This window comes from Eubalaena glacialis, chromosome 7 (assembly GCF_028564815.1).
Source record: "Eubalaena glacialis isolate mEubGla1 chromosome 7, mEubGla1.1.hap2.+ XY, whole genome shotgun sequence".
In the NCBI taxonomy this organism is placed as follows: Eukaryota; Metazoa; Chordata; class Mammalia; order Artiodactyla; family Balaenidae; genus Eubalaena; species Eubalaena glacialis.
The window spans coordinates 74,397,749-74,417,040 of record NC_083722.1 but is presented as its reverse complement, the minus strand read 5'-3'; the positions used below and the strand labels follow the sequence as shown (position 1 = coordinate 74,417,040).

The window sequence follows — 19,292 nt, the reverse complement described above, 5'->3', positions numbered from 1 at the left end:
CCTCTAAAGAACTGGCCCCAAGTTCCTAAGAAGGCAGAAGGGGACATCTGTGGGTGAAGGGTACACAGGACCTCTCTTTTCTATTTTTGCAGCTTCCTCTGAGTCTATAATTATTTCAAAATAAAAGTTTAAATGACAAATAAGGACACGTGATCATGGCTGCCCCAGGCCGCCCACTCTCAGGGCTGGCACTCAGAGACTGAGAACCCTCTTTGAGTCCTGGCACTCATCAGTGAGAGATCCTGACTGGCCACCTAGGGCTGCCAACTGTCCTGACCAGGCAGCTGTGGGCAGAGGGGAATCCCTGATCCCTGAGGAGATGGCTTAGGGGCACGCAGGCACTCTCAAAGATGCTAGGCTCCACCCCAAGTCTGTAGTTTAAGCCCTGGATGTGGGATAACGTAATCCATAAGCTCTCACAGCCTCTGGGACTGGCTCTGCCCTCTAGGGTCTCTAGGTCTCTGTGTGTGGTTAGGAGACCAGGCGAGTCCTCAGGACAAGGGAGTTCCCATCGGTACTCTGTGGGCAGGAAGCCCATCCAGGCAGGGGCCCCTAAGGGGGATAGGGGCCTGAGGTTTCAGGACATCTAGGGAGCTACAGGAGACCGCATGGATCCCTCCTATGGCCCTGCCCCCTTCCTCAAGAGAAATACCTGCTCTCCCAGAGGGGGAACAGATCCAGGAATTCTGTCCTACCTTACCAGTGCCCTAAGGCTGCCAGAACTCTTCTTTGCCAGGCTAGGCTGTGCTGGACAGGCTGGAGGCAGGACCAGGAGCCTGCTCAGTCTAGTTTCACTTTCACTTTTGCTTTCCCCGGAAATGACAGAGGAGCCAGGAAGAAAGCTGTGACCGGCAGTGTGCTTCACTCCTTAGCCTTAGTGCCTGTTTGCACTGGCTCCTGCTGGCACTGCCTGCCACACAGAGACCCTATCTGTAAGCGCTGCAGCCTGTTTTCCGGCCCCAGGCCTCAGGATGGATGTCTTGGAGACCTCCAAGTCGCTGGATGAAGAGCTGTACTCGCGGCAGCTGTGAGGCCCGAGGTGGGGAGGAGAGCGGGGTGGCCTTCTGACTTCTGATCTCCAATCGCCTGCCCTCTTACTTCCCACCCACAGGTATGTGCTGGGCTTGCCAGCCATGCAGAGGATTCAGGGAGCCAAGGTGCTACTGTCAGGCCTGCAGGGCCTGGGGGCTGAGGTGGCCAAAAACCTGGTCCTGATGGGCGTGGGCAGCCTCACTCTTCATGATCCCCACCCTACCTGCTGGTCTGACCTGTCTGCCCAGGTGAGGGTCCTGGGGGGCTATGGGTTTCCAGACCATAGCCCTTGGGGATAGGGCCCAAGAGAAAACTCCTTGCTAAAGCCAGACTGGGTCTCTCTTTAGTTTTTCCTCTCAGAGCAGGACTTGGGAAGGAGCAGGGCTGAGGCATCTCAAGAACTTCTGGCTAAGCTCAATGGAGCTGTTCAGGTGTGCATCCACACAGGTGACATCACCGAGGACCTGCTGCTGGACTTCCAGGTGCCCTCCCAGCCCTACTCTCCAGGCCAGCCCAGTGTCCCCCTCCAGCCTTTAGCAGCAGGGTGGGCTTGAAGTGGTTCTGTCCCTGCTGATCATGAGGTCCACCCAGGTGGTGGTGCTGACTGCCTCGGAGCTACAGGAGCAGCTGAAGGTGGGCACCATTTGCCATAAACACGGAGTCTGCTTTCTGGTGGCTGACACCCGAGGCCTCGTGGGGTGAGATGGCTTACCTAGCCTGCCACATCACAGGCAGCAACTGGTCCCAGTGCTGTCCCCAGCTCCAGGCTTGCTCTAGAGCCCCTCCACCCAACCTCAGGCCTGTCCCAGCATCCCCTCTTGATTATACAGTCCCCAGTCCCATTTGTCTGCTTCCTCTACCCCAGCCTCCAGACTTGATCCAGTAAACCCTTCAAACTCCAGCTTCCAAGCCTCTCCCAGCATTCTTTTCCCAATTCCTCTGGGCTTGCCCTAGTGTACATCACCCTTCACCACAACTGTGGCAGTTAACCACTGAGCCATCTCAGTGACCCCTCCCACCCCACCACAGGCAGTTGTTCTGTGACTTTGGTGAGGACTTCACTGTGCAGGACCCTACAGAGGCAGAACCCCTGATGGCTGCCATCCAGCACATCTCCCAGGTGGGTGCTAATGTGGGGGGTGCTCACCTACTAAGGAGGGGCTGCCAGAGCCTGTGGAACGCAGGGACAGGCAGCCCTGAGCAAGCCACCTCTTATCCAGGGCTCCCCTGGCATTCTCACTCTGAGAGAAGAGGCTGATGCCCACCGCTTCAACAGTGGGGATTTGGTGACTTTCTCAGGCATTGAGGGCATGGTGGAGCTCAACGGCTGTGCTCCTCGGCCTCTCCACGTGCAGAGTTAAGTCAACCCCACTCCAACTCCAGGCTCAGTGCCCAGGTCCCCACTGGGGGTGGACACAACCTGGTCCTTGGAGATAAGTTCTCCCTCCCCCTTCCTCAGGGTGGAGCAACATCAAGAATGTAGATGCAAGACAGGATGGGGTGTGGGGAACTACTCAGGTTCAGAGGGCATACTGACCAGGCTCGATCTCCCCCAGGGGATGGGACCTTGGAGATTGGGGACACAACAACTTTCTCTCGTTACTTGCGTGGTGGGGCTGTCACTGAGGTCAAGAGACCCAAGACTGTGAGCCACGTGAGTTCAAGTGCATCTGAGGTTGGGGAGCTTGGGCGCCTCAAGGGGCCCGCAGTGTTCTGGACATGACCCTGAACTGAGTGCCCCCTGCAGGAGCCCCTGGACACAGCCCTGCTTCAGCCCCGTGTTGTGGCCCAGAGTCCCCAGGAAGTTCACCGTGCCCACTGCCTGCATCAGGCCTTCCATGCACTGCACAAGTTTCAGCAGCTCCATGGCCGCCCTCCTAAGCCCTGGGATCCTGTGAGTGGCCCCATTGCCCCTCCCTCCAGCCTCTGTCTTAACGGGGCCTCACCTACCAGGAGGCAACAATGACTGTCTTACAGATCCAAGACTGAATCCAGAAACAGTTTCCCACTCATATAAAGGAGATGATTAACACTATCTGTAGACCAGAGGCTGGATCCATGAAAGGGCCAAGCACAAAGCCTGGGGACCCATGCTACTCCTAACCCCTAAGATCTGGCCTGGAAGGTGACCCCAGGTTGGGGAAGCCTCCAGGGCCATTGTCCGGCACCGGGCATCCGCTAGTGGGGCCCTCCCACTCAGGCTTCTGCTTCCTCTTCTGTGGAACAGGGTGGATGGCTGCCTGAAGGATTCAAATGCGGAGTGGAGCTCAAGCTGGGGCTGCTTTACCCACAGAGTTCTACCCGATAGGTTGATGCAGAGATGGTGGTGGACCTAGCCCAGGCCCTGGAATCACTGAAGGGGACAGAAGGAGAGCCTTTGGAAGAGCAGCTGGATAAGGCTCTGGTGCGGACAGTTGCCCTGAGCAGTGCTGGTGGCTTGAGCCCCATGGCAGCCGTGCTGGGTGCAGTGGCTGCTCAGGAAGTGCTGAAGGTGGGCACAGGCAGAGGCAGGGCGGGGCTGGGAAGGGTGCAGAGGTCGGTGTGGGTGCCACAGGGTGCCCAATACCAGATAGCGGCCCTGGGGGCTTCACCAACCTGGGTGCAGCCCTCAGCCAGGATCTGAGGGGATTAGGAGGTGGGAAGAGTCCTCAGACTGAAGTGCTGACTTCTAGGCAGTCTCCAAGAAGTTTATGCCCTGGACCAGTGGCTGTACTTTGATGCCCTTGATTGCCTTCCAGAAGATGAGGAGCCCTTTCCCAATCCTGAGGACTATGCACCGGTGAGAACCTGGGGTAGGGGTGCAAGCCTTATCCAAACTCAGGACTGGGGGAGAAAGAGGAAGAACGGTCCCGAGATCCTGACCTGGAAAACTGGGTGCAGGAGGGAGATGCAGCACAGGCCAGTGGCCATCACTGACCCCTGTCTGTGTCTCCTAGAGAGACTGCCGCTATGACGGGCAAATTGCAGTGTTTGGGGCTGGTTTTCAGGAGAAGCTGAGCCACCAGCACTACCTCCTGGTGAGCTATGTGGTGAGGTTGGGAGTATGTGGAAGGGCAAGGCCTGGCCCTCTGGCTAAGGTTGCTCCTGCTGGCAGGTGGGTGCTGGCGCTATCGGCTGCGAGCTGCTCAAAGGCTTTGCCCTAGTGGGCCTGGGTGCCGGCGGCAGTGGGGGCGTGACTGTTGCTGACATGGACCACGTGGAGCGCTCCAACCTCAGCCGGCAGTTTCTCTTCAGGCCCCAGGACTTTGGTGTGAGTGCCGACCCGTCCCCACACCCGTGTCCTGGACTGTCCTCCCACAATGCGCCCCTTCCCCCACCCAACGTCTTCCTGCTTTCTTCTCAGAGGTCAAAGGCGGAGGTGGCTGCAGAGGCCGCTCACCGCCTGAACTCAGATTTGCAGGTGACCCCGCTCACCTACCAGCTGGATCTTACTACAGAGCACATCTATGGGGACAACTTCTTCTCCAGTGTGGATGGCGTGGCTGCTGCCCTGGACAGTTTCCAGGCCCGTGAGTGCTCAAGCCTAGAACTCACCCCTTGTCCGAGGCTGTGCCAGCCCCACTTCTGACCCTCTGCCCCCCTCGCCAGGGCGCTATGTGGCTGCTCGCTGCACCCACTATCTGAAGCCACTACTGGAGGCGGGCACCAAGGGCACCTTGGGCAGTGCTTGTGTGTTCATACCACACGTGACTGAGGACTACAGAGCCCCCGCCTCCGCTGCAGCTTCTGAGGATGCCTCCTACCCTGTCTGCACCGTGCGGCACTTCCCCAGCACAACCGAGCACACGTTGCAGGTGGGAAGAACCCCAGAGACTCCTACCCACCTGGCTCAGTCCTCAGCTGCAGACCTCTTTGCCAACCGGCACCTCATGGTTCCTCCCTCCCCTCACAGTGGGCCCGGGATGAGTTTGAAGGACTTTTCCGTCTGTCTGCCGAGACCATCAACTGCCACCAACAGTAAGACCGCCAACAAGGGTGAATGGGAGTCCAGGCTCCCTAACACCAAGAGACTTAGGGCTTAGCCTCAAACTTTCTCCTCTGCCCGCAGGGCATTCACGTCTCTGGCACACTTGGATGAGTCACAGGTGCTGACCCTGCAGCAGGTGGTGCTGGGTGTCCTGAGAGAGCGTCCACAGACCTGGCAACACTGCGTGCTTTGGGCCCTTGGCCAGTGGCAACTCTGCTTCCATTATGGCATCACACAGCTGCTGAGCCGCTTCCCACCTGACAAAGTGGGTGGCTAGGGGTCAGGAGGCTGAGGGCCTCCTCAGGAGGCTGAGGGCTCAGGGTGACCCGGCTGAGCCCAGCAGCCTCCATTTCCCTAGGTGCTAGAGGATGGAACTCTTTTCTGGTCGGGTCCCAAACAGTGTCCCCGGCCCTTGGAGTTTGACGCCAGCCAAGTGAGTGGAGTCCCTTGGCGGCCCTGAGATGGGAATATGGCCCCTCAGAGCAGAGGTGGGCACCTCTATATTTTGTAGAGATGCACAGATGCTGAGAGGGAGAGAGCCGTGTTTGTGCACATGTGGGTGTCCACATGGGAGGCAGAGGCAGGCACTCAAACAGATCCACAAATGGGCGGTGACCCCCACCCCATGCACCCACACAAGCTCGCTCAAGCCCATGCAGCCACCCCTGCTCTTGGTCTCACTGCAGGACACGCATCTCCTCTACGTGCTAGCGGCTGCCAACCTGTATGCCCAGATGCATGGGCTGCCTGGCTCACGGGACCAGACTGCATTCAGGCGACTGCTGAAGTTGCTGCCATTGCCTGACCCACAGGACTTAGCCCCCATTTTTGCTAGTGACCTGGAGCTGGCTTCGGCTTATGCTGAGTTTGGTGAGGTCCCTGACCCTGGCCCCCCGTGCTGCCACCCAAAGGCCTGACCCTCCTCAGCCTGTGCTGCAGAAAGAAGACGGGGTCTGGGGGCCCTGAAGCCAACTCAATACCTCTCAGGCCCTCTGACCTTGCTTCTCTCTAGCCTTGGGTTCATCCTCTGGCCCCTCAGTAGGTCCTCTCCCTGCTGCCTACCGCACCCCCACCCCACTCCCCCACCCCCATTCCTTTGGCAGACTCTCAGCCAAAAAAAACAAAAACAAAAACCAAACAAACAAAAAAACACAAACCACTGGGCCCTAGGGAGCAACTAGCTGTGGCCCCCAGATGAGAACAGAGTCACATAGGTGTGCATGGGCACACACACACACACACACACACACACACAAGTGAGGGCTGGGGCTGCTGGAGAGGAGATTGCACCATCCATCAAGGGGTCTCCCTGAAAGTGGTAAGTGATAGGCTTGGCAGGGACCAAGGATAGGCAGCAGGCTCCAGAAGAGTGCAGGACATGGGGGCTAAGGACTGCCCCAACACCCCCTTCCCCTGACAGGCCCTGAGCAGTCGAAGAAACTGCATGAAGCCCTGGAAATCTGGACTGTGGGCCCTCCCCTGGAACCCTTGACATTTGAGAAGGTGGGAGCCCAAGTGGGGGTGAAGGGCGGGGCTAGAGAAGTTGTTGGGGAAGGTCAAGAGCTAAGAAGGTAGCTTTGAAGCCCCTTGGCCTGAGTTTTCCTCCCAGAAGGACCCCAGAAGCAGCTCACCTTCCCCGAGCCTCAGCCTCCTTATCTGTTAAGTGGGGAGATGTGAGCATCCACCCCACCGAATTGTGTGAAGAGCTGTGCAGTGGCACAGGGTCGGCTGAGGTGAGGGGCACTGGGACAATGTTAATACTACTGTGCCTTGGGCCTCACAGGACGATGATTTCCATGTGGATTTTGTGGCGGCAGCGGCGAGCCTGCGAGCTCAGAACTATGGGATCCCACCAGCAGACCGCACCAAGGTACCCTGCCCCTTGGGGCTCAGGCCTGGAGGTGGGGGTCAAACCCTAACCTTATGCCTTGGGCCCAGACCAAATCTCCTGTCCTTGGCAGACCAAGCGAATTGTGGGCCGGATTACCCCAGCCATTGCCACTACTACGGCAGCTGTGGCTGGCCTGGTGGGCCTGGAGCTGTATAAGGTGGTGGGCAGCCCACGGCCCCGCAGTGCCTTTCGCCACAGCTACCTGAACCTGGCTGAAAACTACTTTAGCCGCTGGGTACCTCACGCCCCAGCCATCCAGGAGGTGAGCCCTTGACACCCCACCCATACCAGACCTGAGTTTTCCCTGCACCTACCCAAACAGGCCCTACTTTAGCTTCAGGCTCTCATCAGGACCCAGACTCTGGGGGAGTCCTCAAGACTCCCTCCAGTCGCCTCCCTGCTGCAAAGCCAGGCTGGGACCTGTCAGACACAGGAAGCAGCCGTCAGCCACCCCCACTCCCCAACAGTCCGGGTCTGGGGGAGCTGCAGCTTTAACTCATTAGTGGAGCCAGACATCCCCCGCAGTTCCCTCCTTCCCAGGAGTGCCCCTGAGGGGGAGGGGGAATAGGGCCCTAGCCCCAAACAGAGCCTAATATCGGCCTGCAAACATGGGGATCCTGGCCCGCCCCCTCGACCTGAGTTAAAGGGCACTGAGCTCACCACCACCGGTGTGGGGTGTGCAGCCCTGTGGGGATGTGTGCATTCATGTCACAGGTGTGAGTGCACACGGGTCTGGGCATCCCTGGCCCTGTGGTGTGTGGGCATGGAGGGAGCATGCTTGCACATCTGTGTGCCAGATGGGACTGCAGGGCTCTTTCACAATGTGGGCTTGCGTGTGTGTGCATGTGAGTACACATGTGGGCTTGTGTACATGTGTGTTCCTTCAAGTGTAGGGCTATGAATGCCCCTGGCTGTGTGCCCAGGTTCTGCGATAGTTGGCATTTCCTTAGGGCAGAGGAGAGGGTACAGAGAGAATTCCCTCACCAGGGGAGAGGGGAGAGGTCATGGGCCAGCACTGGGCTTTTGCTGAGCAGCCCTGGGGTCCCTCAGGGCACAGCACACAGAGCCCCTTTGTGAGGGGCCCCTCCTCTAGCTAGAACACAAGCTGCCTTTGTCCGTGGAGGAGGGGGAGGGGAAGGGTCCCCCATCTCACCTCTGGCCTCATCTCAGCTTGACCCCACTGTGTTTTCTGGGGAGCTGGCAGAACTCCTCCTGTCTTGGTCCCTGGCTGCCTGCCACCCTTATGCCCTCAGCTCTGGGTACCAGAACCCCAAGACTCCAGAAATAAGGAAGGAACAAAGGGACAGGAAGAGGAGTCCTCTGTGGACTGTGTTCCTGCTAGAGTCACTGTGCCCCTTGCCATGTGCCCATGAGTAGTCCAAGGCCCTGGTGGTAAAGGATTAGGGGACAGGATTTACCCCACCCCCAGCATCCAGCCTTGCATTTGAGGAACAACAAGCAGCTTTATCAGAGACTGCAGCGGCCCTGCTCCCGCTTCCTCAGGAAGCATTGCCCCCCCAACACACACACACACACACACACACACACACACACACACACACACACAACCAGCCCGTGTGATGGATCGCCTGTTTCCCTGTGTGGGGGCCCCGTAGCCCCATTTCCTGTGCTGGCCCCAGCATGGGAGGGGAGGGTGTTGAGATTCTGGGCCCAGATCCCACCTTCCACCCCCACCCCCTGGCTTCTGCTTCCTGCCTCTAGTCCAGCTCCTCCCCTAGGAAAGGGGCCATAAGCTATTGGTAACTGGGGTAGGGGGAGGGTGTGTGTGTAAGAAGCTTCTCACTCCTCCCCACTACCGCCCCCCAGTTCCATCACTGGAAGTGGACCTGTTGGGACCGCCTGGAAGTGCCTGCTGGGCAGCCCGAGAGGACCCTGGAGTCACTGCTGGCCCATGTCCAGGTGTGCCCCATTCCTGCCCTTCCCCCAGGTCTGGCCCAGCCTGGCCCAGCTGGCACCTAACCTGTCTCTCTCTAGAAACTAAATGGGCTGAGGGTGAGGATGCTGCTGCACGGGAAGGCCCTGCTCTACTCAGCAGGATGGTCCCCTGAAAAGCAGGACCAGCACCTGTCCCGCAGGTGAGCCCACACCTGGCTTTAACCTCATTCTGTCCCTGGAGGTTGGAGGTGGGGGACAAGCAGCCTTTCCTCTTCCCAATCCCATTTGGGCCCCTCACACCTTCCTGAAGTTTTCTTTTGCCAAATGGAGCCAGCAAATGGGCTGGGGGTGGGGTGAGGGCCAAGAGCCTGAGGAGGGGCCTCTAGGAGCTGCCTGCTTGGCCAGCCCCACCAGCTCACGCCCTGCTCAGCTCCCCTTTCACGGCCCACTCCCAGAGGACTCACAGCTTCCTGCCTCCTGCCCACCCCGCCAGCCGCTCCTAAAATAGTTTCAGATGTTTCCTGTCTTGGGCTGCTCCTGCTCCTGGCTTGGGCTCCTTATGGCCCGCCAACACCCTATAGTCCAGGCCAGGACACTCTCTGCCTGCCACCGCTCACCTACCCAATCTCCCCACCCCTCTCCCCCCCATGCCACCAGGGTGACGGATCTGGTGGAGGTGACACGCCAGGTGCCTGAGCAGCGGGTGCTGGTATTGGAGCTCAGCTATGAGGGTGAGAAGGAGGACGTTACCTTCCCACCCTTGCACTACAAGCTGTGACAAGGCAGCAGCCCCACCACCCAGCTCTGTTGAGCCATGCATCCCAAGCCCACAGTAGGCGCTTAATAAATGCTTGTTGAAGGAAGGTGTAAGTGGACAGGATGGATGATGGAACATGGGGCAGACACATGGGGTGTGACATGGACATGACAGGGACCCCTACAGGGAGGGAAAAGGCTCTTTAGATTCGCCTGCCTGAGTTGTGCCTTGCAGGACTGAGGCTGCCTCCTGGAGCCTCAGGGGTATGGAACCAGGACAGTGCAGAGAAAGGCCTTTATTGTCCCAGGCTGGAGGGCAGGGTCAGAGGTAGCTGACAACATCATTGCAGATGATGGGCTGGCGACTGCGGCAACTCATGAGGGCTGCAAAGCGTGAGACATCTGCAGGCAGTTCGGGTTCCGGGCGAGGTGGGCATGACAGTCGCTTTCCTGCCACTGCTGCCCGGCGTGCCCTGGCCAGCTGGCGCCGCAGCTGCTCAGAGAGGCCAAGCAGGAACTGGGGGGGCCGAGCACGGGCACGGGGCCCACCCCCACTGTCCCCCTCACCTGCTGCCTCGGGCAGCTCCATCCAGTTGTGCACCAAGTCAGCAAAACAGTTGTCCCCCAGCACCAGGGGCTGGCGACTACGACCTCTGCTAAGCAGGGCTGCTGTCCAGTCCTCAGCTTCCAGCCCCTGCCAGTGCTCCAGGCAGGCATCTGGGGTGGACTTGGGCCGTGGTCGGTGGGCAGGTGGTACACTGGCCGCAGGAGCTCTGCCAGGCAGGGGGATGCCACTGGCCGAGAGGCGCTGTCTACGGGTGGGCCATGCTGAGGGTGGTGGATGCTGGAGTACAGGCAGCTCTTCCTCTCTCCATGTGCTGCCTGACACCTCTGAGAAGCCAGAGTCCCAGTCTAGGGCATGCTCCCTGGGGCCCCCCAAGGCTGCACCCCTGTCTCCTGTCACCACAGCTTCTTCCTCCTCTTCCTCCACACCACAGGCTGAGTCCTCTTCCAAGGCATCTGAGGCCCTGAGCCGGTGCTTGAGCCGCATGCCTGGGCCAGGTTTGGGGGGTTGCGGAAGGGGGCCAGGCATTGGGGGTGAGTCTGTGTCCCGGCCACACAGCTGTGGAAGAAGAGAGGGCAGAAGTCGAAGGAGCAGTGCTTGTCACCCCTGTCAGCCTGGTCAGGCCAATTCCAAAACAGAAGGCCCAGGAGGGCTGGATTGGCCTGCAGGCCTAAGCAGCAAAGCCTCTAGTGGGCACAGGGCCGGCATGGGGCGCTGGCACACGAAGCTCGTGTGGCTCCCATCGGCCGACCTGGTAGTAGTCCGGCAGGCTGCAGCACGCAGCGCCGGGCAAGTCGGTACCCGCCACCAGGGCGGGAGGCAGGGTTGCGGGCCTGCATTGGGAAGTAAGTCCTGCTCAGGGCTGGGGCGGGGGGGGGGCATCCTGTGCCTCTTGAGGGATTCAGCTCCCCAAAGCCCGCAGCGTCTTTCAGAGAAGAACAGAGCACCTGCCAGGTGGGGTATAGAGGACAGAGGTACAGGCCAGCCTGGAATAGGAGGCATCCATAGCAGCGCCACACCTCTTTAGTCCCTCGCAGCCCCCTGCTCCGCCCCACAAGAAGTTTCTCCCACCAACTTCCTCCGCCGCGCCGGCAGCACGGCCAGCTGGGCGGCTGTTACTTGATGCCCAGCACAGCTTCCAACCGTCCGAAACCCGACGCGGGCCATCTGGGCCATCTGCGTCGCCCCGCCCCCATCCTGTCTTGGATGGGCACTCAGGAGAGCCCCCCACCCGAGTGCCGTTCGGGCAGGAAGGCAGCCGAGCACCCCACACACATCCTCACAAGCCACAACCGCTCCCAAGCCTCACCAGTTCCCAGCGGAGCTGGCCCAGGAAACTGTCAAGCCGAGCACTGTGCATGCCCGTTCCGGAGCCCCCGCCAGGCCTGCCAATTCCTCTTCGAACTTCAGCGAGAGGGGTGCGGAGAGGGCCCCGCGGGCCGGCCAGCGGCGCCCTTACCCTCCGCCTGGCTCCGCGGCTCCTCCCTCTCCCTAGCTCCCGCCGTCGCTGCCGCCCCAACATCTGGCAGCCCCGCCCCGCCCCTAGCGCCGCAGCCAATGGGGCTGGGGCGGGGCTGATGTGGCCCCGCCCCCGAACTGTGCCGGGTGGGTGAGCCGGACGCCCACTACCCACTCCACAGCAGCTCTGAGGGGAGGGGCAGGACTATAGCTGGAAGCTGGGCCGCGTCCGGCCCCTGACTACCCAAAGTCCCGGGCCGTTGAGTTGACTCCGGGTTCGCTGCATGACCCAGGACAAGTCGCTGCCCTGCGGTAGCCTCAGCTTCCCCATTTTTCCCAGGATAGAGTTGTGGTCCCTCCCGCGCGGGTTCCCCGGCTGCGCCCTTGAGCGGGCAGAGCGCCCCCAATCGTCGGATTCGGCACTGATGTGGCCCACTCGCGGTTCGACCCACTGAATCCGCTCCTGGAGCCGGCCTTGACAGTCCCTGGAAGTCATGGGAGGGGTCCGGCCCCTCAGAGGACTCCGGGAGCGCAGAACCTCTTTGCAGCACCGGGGAGGAGCCTCGGCCAAGGCCCAGACCCCGCCCTATCTGCCCCTCGTCTCGGCCTAGCTAAGCAGGGCTGCCCTCCAGTGGGCAGCGCCCGGTTAGCTGCGATTTCCGAGGCGACACCAGCATCCCCTCTGACCCAGACCACATGCGGGCTGAGTACAGGGGGTTACGGCGGGGCTCTCTGACCCAAACGGTCAGAGCCTTCCCTGAGGCCGCTCCATAGTCGGAGGCTAGGTTCAAGGACACAGACTAACTGGAGATAAACTAGACAAGTCAGTAGACAGAAAAATACCAGGGAATGAGGGCGACGGGCCAGCTTGGGAGAGGGGACTCTCAGGGGAGGTGGCATTCTGTATGGGATCTGGATGAGCCATCAAGGGGAGATCAAGAAGAGGGTCATTCTAGGTGGGGGGATCAGCCAGTTAAAGGCCCTGAGAGGACAGGAGCTAGACAGGGCATAACATAAAGAAGACCTAGATATCTCTGATGGTGGTAGTTGGGGGAGTGAAGAGGTCAGCAAAACCAGGCTCCTAGCAGTCTTAGAAAGGAATAAGGGGTTTTGTTCTTGGTGTGATGGGGAGCAATGGGGGCTTTTGAGCATCACCTGGGCTGCAAAGAAGGGGGTCCCTTGGGGGAATGTTTTGGAGTTAAAAATCAAGCCTTGCTGATGCATGAGTATGGGAAGAGAAAGAGAAGCATGAAGCATGACTCCTAGATTTCTGGCCTGAACAACTGATTGGATGGAATGGCCATGAATCAATCCAAGCAAGACTGGAGAAGAGTGGGCTTGGAGACGAAAATCAAATGATCATTTGTGGACATGTGACCCTTAAGATGCCTGTTAGGCATCCAAGAGGGGATGCGGAGTCAGCCACTGGGTGTGTGACTCTGCTGCCTGGGAAAGAGATCAGGACTGAAGCTTTGGATCTGGGAGGCAAAGCGAGTGGATGGTATTTTTTTTTTTTTTTCCAAAAAAGAAATCATCAAGTAAGCAATGCTTTTATTTTTATTTTCACTTATATTTTTTTTGAATTTTTGAATTTAATTTTATTTATTTTTTTATACAGCAGGTTCTTATTATCTATTTTATACATATTAGTGTATATATGTCAATCCCAATCTCCCAATTCATCCCACCCCCCCACCCCACCCCACCCCACCACTTTCCCCCCTTGGTGTCCATATGTTTGTTCTCTACATCTGTGTTTCTATTTCTGCCCTGCAAACTGGTTCATCTGTACCATTTTTCAAGGTTCCCCATATATGCGTTAATATACAATATTTGTTTTTCTCTTTCTGACTTACTTCACTCCGTATGAGAGTCTCTAGATCCATCCATGTCTCTACAAATGACCCAATTTCATTCCTTTTTATGGCTGAGTAGTATTCCGTTGTATGTATGTACCACGTCATCTTTATCCATTCATCTGTCGATGGGCATTTAGGTTGCTTCCATGACCTGGCTATTGTAAATGGTGCTGCAATGAACATTGGGTTGCATGTGTCTTTTTGAATTATGGTTTTCTCTGGGTATATGCCCAGGAGTGGGATTGCTGGGTCATATGGTAATTCTATTTTTAGTTTTTTAAGGAACCTCCATACTGTTCTCCATAGTGACTGTACCAATTTACATTCCCACCAACAGTGCAAGAGGGTTCCCTTTTCTCCACACCCTCTCCAGCATTTGTTGTTTGTAGATTTTCTGATGATGCCCATTCTAACTGGTGTGAGGTGATACCTCATTGTAGTTTTGATTTGCATTTCTCTAATAATTAGTGACGTTGAGCAGCTTTTCATGTGCTTCTTGGCCATCTGTATATCTTCTTTGGAGAAATATCTATTTAGGTCTTCTGCCCATTTTTTGATTGGGTTGTTTGTTTTTTTAATATTGAGCTGCATGAGCTGTTTATATATTTTGGAGATTAATCCTTTGTCCGTTGATTCGTTTGCAAATATTTTCTCCCATTCTGAGGGTTGTCTTTTCGTCTTGTTTATAGTTTCCTTTACTTTGCAAAAGCTTTGAAGTTTCATTAGGTCCCATTTGTTTATTTTTGTTTGTATTTCCATTACTCTAGGAGGTGGATGAAAAAAGATCTTGCTGTGATTTATGTCAGAGAGTGTTCTTCCTATGTTTTCCTCTAAGAGTTTTATAGTGTCCAGTCTTACATTTAGGTCTCTAATCCATTTTGAGTTTATTTTTGTGTATGGTGTTAGGGAGTGTTCTAATTTCATTCTTTTACATGTAGCTGTCCAGTTTTCCCAGCACCACTTATTGAAGAGACTGTCTTTTCTCCATTGTATAGCCTTGCCTCCTTTGTCATAGATTAGTTGACCATAGGTGAATCGGTTTATGTCTGGGCTTTCTATCCTGTTCCATTGATCTATATTTCTGTTTTTATGCCAGTACCATATTGTCTTGATTACTGTAGCTTTGTAGTGTAGTCTGAAGTCAGGGAGTCTGATTCCTCCAGCTCCGTTTTTTTCCCTCAAGACTGCTTTGGCTATTTGGGGTCTTTTGTGTCTCATACAAATTTTAACATTTTTTTGTTCTAGTTCTGTAAAAAATGCCACTGGTAATTTGATAGGGATTGCATTGAATCTGTAGATTGCTTTGGGTAGTATAGTCATTTTCACAATATTGATTCTTCCAATCCAAGAACATGGTATATCTCCCCATCTGTTTGTGTCATCTTTGATTTCTTTCATCAGTGTCTTATAGTTTTCTGAGTACAGGTTTTTACCTCCTTTAGGTAGGTTTATTCCTAGGTATTTTATTCTTTTTGTTGCAATGGTGAATGGGATTGTTTCCTTAATTTCTCTTTCTGATCTTTCATTGTTAGTGTATAGGAATGCAAGAGATTTCTGTGCATTAATTTTGTATCCTGCAGCTTTACCAAATTCCTTGATCAGCTCTAGTAGTTTTCTGGTGGCATCTTTAGGATTTCCTATGTATAGTATCATGTCATCTGCAAACAGTGACAGTTTTACTTCTTCTTTTCCAATTTGTATTCCTTTTTCTTCTCTGATTGCCGTGGCTAGGACTTCCAAAACTATGTTGAATAATAGTGGCGAGAGTGGACATCCTTGTCTTGTTCCTGATCTTAGAGGAAATGCTTTCAGTTTTTCACCATTGAGAATGATGTTTGCTGTGGGTCTGTCATATATGACCTTTATTATGTTGAGGTAGGTTCCCTCTATGCCCACTTTCTGGAGAGTTTTTATCATAAATGGGTGTTGAATTTTGTCAAAAGCTTTTTCTGCATCTATTGAGATGATCATATGGTTTTTCTTCTTCAGTTTGTTAATATGGTGTATCACATTGCTTGATTTGCGTATATTGAAGAACCCTTGCATCCCTGGGATAAATCCCACTTGATTGTGGTGTATGATCATTTTAATGTGTTGTTGGATTCTGTTTGCTAGTATTTTGTTGAGGATTGATCTCTTCTTGATCTCCCCTTGGCCTAATAGAATGAGTTTGGGAGTGTTCCTTCCTCTGCAATTTTTTGGAAGAGTTTGAGAAGGATGGGTGTTAGCTTTTCTCTAAATGTTTGATAGAATTCACCTGTGAAGCCATCTGGTCCTGGACTTTTGTTTGTTGGAAGATTTTTAATCACAGTTTCAATTTCATTACTTGTGATTGGTCTGTTCATATTTTCTATTTCTTCCTGGTTCAGTCTTGGAAGGTTATACCTTTCTAAGAATTTGTCCATTTCTTCGAGGTTGTCCATTTTATTGGCATAGAGTTGCTTGTAGTAGTCTCTTAGGATGCTTTGTATTTCTGCGGTGTCTGTTGTAAGTTCTCCTTTTTCATTTCTAATTTTATTGATTTGAGTCCTCTCCCTCTTTTTCTTGATGAGTCTGGCTAATGGTTTATCAATTTTGTTTATCTTCCCAAAGAACCAGCTTTTAGTTTTATTGATCTTTGCTATTGTTTTCTTTGTTTCTATTTCATTTATTTCTGCTCTGATCTTTATGATTTCTTTCCTTCTACTAACTTTGGGTTTTGTTTGTTCTTCTTTCTGTAGTTCCTTTAGGTGTAAGGTTAGATTGTTTATTTGAGAGTTTTCTTGTTTCTTGAGGTAGGCTTGTATTGCTATAAACGTCCCCTTAGAACTGCTTTTGCTGCATCCCATAGGTTTTGGATCATCGTGTTTTCGTTGTAATTTGTGTCTAGGTATTTTTTTATTTCCTCTTTGATTTCTTCAGTGATCTCTTGGTTATTTAGTAGTGTATTGTTTAGCCTCCATGTGTTTGTGTTTTTTATGTTTTTTCCCCTGTAACTGATTTCTAATCTCGTAGCGTTGTAGTCAGAAAAGATGCTTGATGTGATTCCAATTTTCTTAAATTTACCAAGGCTTGACTTGTGACCCAAGATGTGATCTATCCTGGAGAATGTTCCATGTGCACTTGAGAAGAAAGTGTAATCTGCTGTTTTGGGATGGAATGTCCTATGAATATCAATTAAATCTATCTGGTCTATTGTGTTATTTAAAGCTTGTGTTTCCTTATTAATTTTCTGTCTGGATGATCTGTCCATTCGTGTAAGTGAGGTGTTAAAGTCCCCCACTATTATTGTGTTACTGTCGATTTTGTCTTTCATAGCTGTTAGCAGTTGCCTTATGTATTGAAGTGCTCCTATGTTGGGTGCATATATATTTATAATTGTTATATCTTCTGCTTGGATTGACCCCTTGATCATTATGTAGTGTCCTTCCTTGTCTCTTGAAACATTCTTTATTTTTAAGTCTATTTTATCTGATAAGAGTATTGCTACTCCAGCTCTCTTTTGATTTCCATTTGCATGGAATATCTTTTTCCATCCCCTCGCTTTCAGTCTGTATGTGTCCCTGGGTCTGAAGTGGGTCTCTTGCAGACAGCATATATATGGGTCTTGTTTTTGTATCCATTCAGGAAGCCTGTGTCTTTTGGTTGGAGCATTTAATCCATTCACGTTTAAGGTAATTATTGATATGTATGTTCCTATTACCATTTTCTTAGTTGTTTTGGGTTTGTTTTTGTAGGTCCTTTTCTTCTCTTGTGTTTCCCACTTAGAGAAGTTCCTTTAGCATTTGTTGTAGAGCTGGTTTGGTGGTGCTGAATTCTCTTAGTTTTTGCTTGTCTGTAAAGCTTTTGATTTCTCCATCGAATCTGAATGAGATCCTTGCCAGGCAGAGTGATCTTGGTTGTAGGTTCTTCCCTTTCATCACTTTAAGTATATCATGCCACTCCCTTCTGGCTTGTAGAGTTTCTGCTGAGAAATCAGCTGTTAACCTATGGGAGTTCCCTTGTATGTTATTGTCATTTTTCCCTTGCTGCTTTCAGTAATTTTTCTTTGTCTTTAATGTTTGCCGGTTTGATTACTATGTGTCTCGGCATGTTTCTCCTTGGGTTTATCCTGCCTGGGACTCTCTGAGCTTCCTGGACATGGGTTGCTATTTCCTTTCCCATGTTAGGGAAGTTTTCGACTGTAATCTCTTCAAATATTTTCTCGGGTCCTTTCTCTTTCTCTTCTCCTTCTGGGACCCCTATAATACGAATGTTGTTGCATTTAAGGTTGTTGCAGAGGTCTCTTAGGCTGTCTTCATTTCTTCTCATTCTTTTTTCTTTATTCTGTTCCACAGCAGTGAATTCCACCATTCTGTCTTCCAGGTCACTTATCCATTCTTCTGCCTCAGTTATTCTGCTATTGATTCCTTTTAGTGTATTTTTCATTTCAGTTATTGTATTGTTCACCTCTGTTTGTTTTTGTTCTTTAATTCTTCTAGGTGTTTGTTCTTTAATTCTTCTAGGTCTTTTTTTTTTTTTTTTTTTGGTACCTTATTTTATTTTTTTAATTAATTAATTTATTTATTTTTGGCTATGTTGGGTCTTCGCCTCTGTGCGAGGGCTTTCTCCAGTTGTGGCAAGCGGGGGCCACTCTTCACCGCGGTGCACGGGCCCCCCACCATCGCGGCCTCTCTTGTTGCGGAGCACAGGCTCCAGACGCACAGGCTCAGCAGCTGTGGCTCACGGGCCCAGCTGCTCCACGGCACGTGGGATCCTCCCAGACCAGGGCTCGAACCCATGTCCCCTGCATTGGCAGGCAGACTCTCAACCGCTGCGCCACCAGGGAAGCCCTCTTCTAGGTCTTTGTTAAACATTTCTTGCATCTTCTGGATCTTTGCCTCCATTCTTTTTCCGAGGTCCTGGATCATCTTCACTGTCATTATTCTGAATTCTTTTTCTAGAAGTTTGCCTATCTCCACTTCATTTAGTTGTTTTTCTGGGGTTTTATCTTGTTCCTTCATCTGGTACAAAGTCCTCTGCCTTTTCATTTTGTCTATCTTTCTGTGAATGTGGTTTTCCTTCCACAGGCTGCAGAATTGTAGTTCTTCTTGCTTCTGCTGTCTGCCCTGTGGTGGATGAGGCTATCTAAGAGGCTTGTGCAAGCTTCCTGATGGGAGGGACTGGTGGTGGGTAGAGCTGGGTGTTGCTCTGCTGAGTAGAGCTCAGTAAAACTTTAATCTGCTTGTCTGCTGATGGGTGGGGCTAAAGTCCCTCCCTATTGGTTGTTTGGCCTGAGGTGACCCAGCACTGGAGCCTACCTGGCTCTTTGGTGGGGTTAATGTCGGGCTCTGGGAGGGCTCATACCAAGGAGTACTTCCCAGAACTTCTGCTGCCAGTGTCCTTGTCCCCATGGTGAGCCACAGCCACCCCCTGCCTCTGCAGGAGACCCTCCAACACTAGCAGGTAGGTCTGGTTCAGTTTCCTATGGGGTCACTGCTCCTTCCCCTGGGTCCCGATGTGCACACTACTTTGTGTGTGCCCTCCAAGAGTGGAGTCTCTGTTTCCCCCAGTCCTGCCGAAGTCCTGCAATCAAATCCCTCTAGCCTTCAAAGTCTGATTCTCTAGGAATTCCTCCTCCTGTTGCCGGACCCCCAGGTCGGGAAGCCTGACGTGGGGCTCAGAACCTTCACTCCAGTGGGTGGACTCCTGTGGTATAAGTGTTCTCCCATTTTTGAGTCACCCACCCTGCAGTTACGGGATTTGATTTTATTGTGATTGCGCCCCTCGTACCGTCTCACTGCGGCTTCTCCTTTGTCTTTGGATGTGGGGTATCTTTTTTGGTGAGTTCCAGTGTCTTCCTGTCGATGATTGTTCAGCAGTTAGTTGTGATTCTGGTGCTCTCGCAAG

At 53.2% G+C, this 19,292-nt stretch overlaps 2 protein-coding genes across 2 annotated transcripts; one reads left to right on the top strand and one right to left on the bottom strand.

The window, feature by feature from the left end:
• The first annotated feature begins 838 nt into the window (after positions 1–838).
• Positions 839–9,649, top strand: UBA7 (ubiquitin like modifier activating enzyme 7). The gene is given in 25 exon segments (XM_061196841.1): positions 839–1,027; positions 1,112–1,280; positions 1,380–1,514; positions 1,624–1,730; positions 2,062–2,152; positions 2,253–2,388; positions 2,589–2,686; positions 2,780–2,926; positions 3,341–3,523; positions 3,705–3,726; positions 3,729–3,811; positions 3,969–4,049; positions 4,127–4,282; positions 4,376–4,541; positions 4,621–4,826; positions 4,925–4,989; positions 5,081–5,264; positions 5,358–5,432; positions 5,686–5,869; positions 6,420–6,502; positions 6,783–6,869; positions 6,961–7,152; positions 8,718–8,810; positions 8,886–8,986; positions 9,444–9,649. Coding segments are annotated over 25 exon segments (3,021 nt in total). The 5' UTR covers positions 839–971; the 3' UTR covers positions 9,565–9,649.
• Positions 9,650–9,749: 100 nt separating this feature from the next.
• Positions 9,750–11,612, bottom strand: INKA1 (inka box actin regulator 1). The gene is made up of 2 exons (XM_061195366.1): positions 11,417–11,612; positions 9,750–10,665 (listed from the first exon to the last, which is right to left on the bottom strand). Exons 1-2 carry the CDS (start codon positions 11,465–11,467, stop codon positions 9,865–9,867), a joined length of 852 nt encoding a protein of 283 aa, XP_061051349.1. The 5' UTR covers positions 11,468–11,612; the 3' UTR covers positions 9,750–9,864.
• Between the last annotated feature and the right edge of the window lie 7,680 nt (positions 11,613–19,292).

What these genes read in the sequence shown, in the direction of transcription:
- INKA1 (XM_061195366.1), bottom strand. Translation starts at nt 11,467, where the DNA reads ATGCACAGTGCTCGGCTTGACAGTTTCCTGGGCCAGCTCCGCTGGGAA. An exon ending in GCCAGCTCCGCTGGGAACTG is followed by an intron (nt 10,666 to 11,416) that starts GTGAGGCTTGGG and finishes CTTCTTCCACAG; the next exon opens with CTGTGTGGCCGGGACACAGA.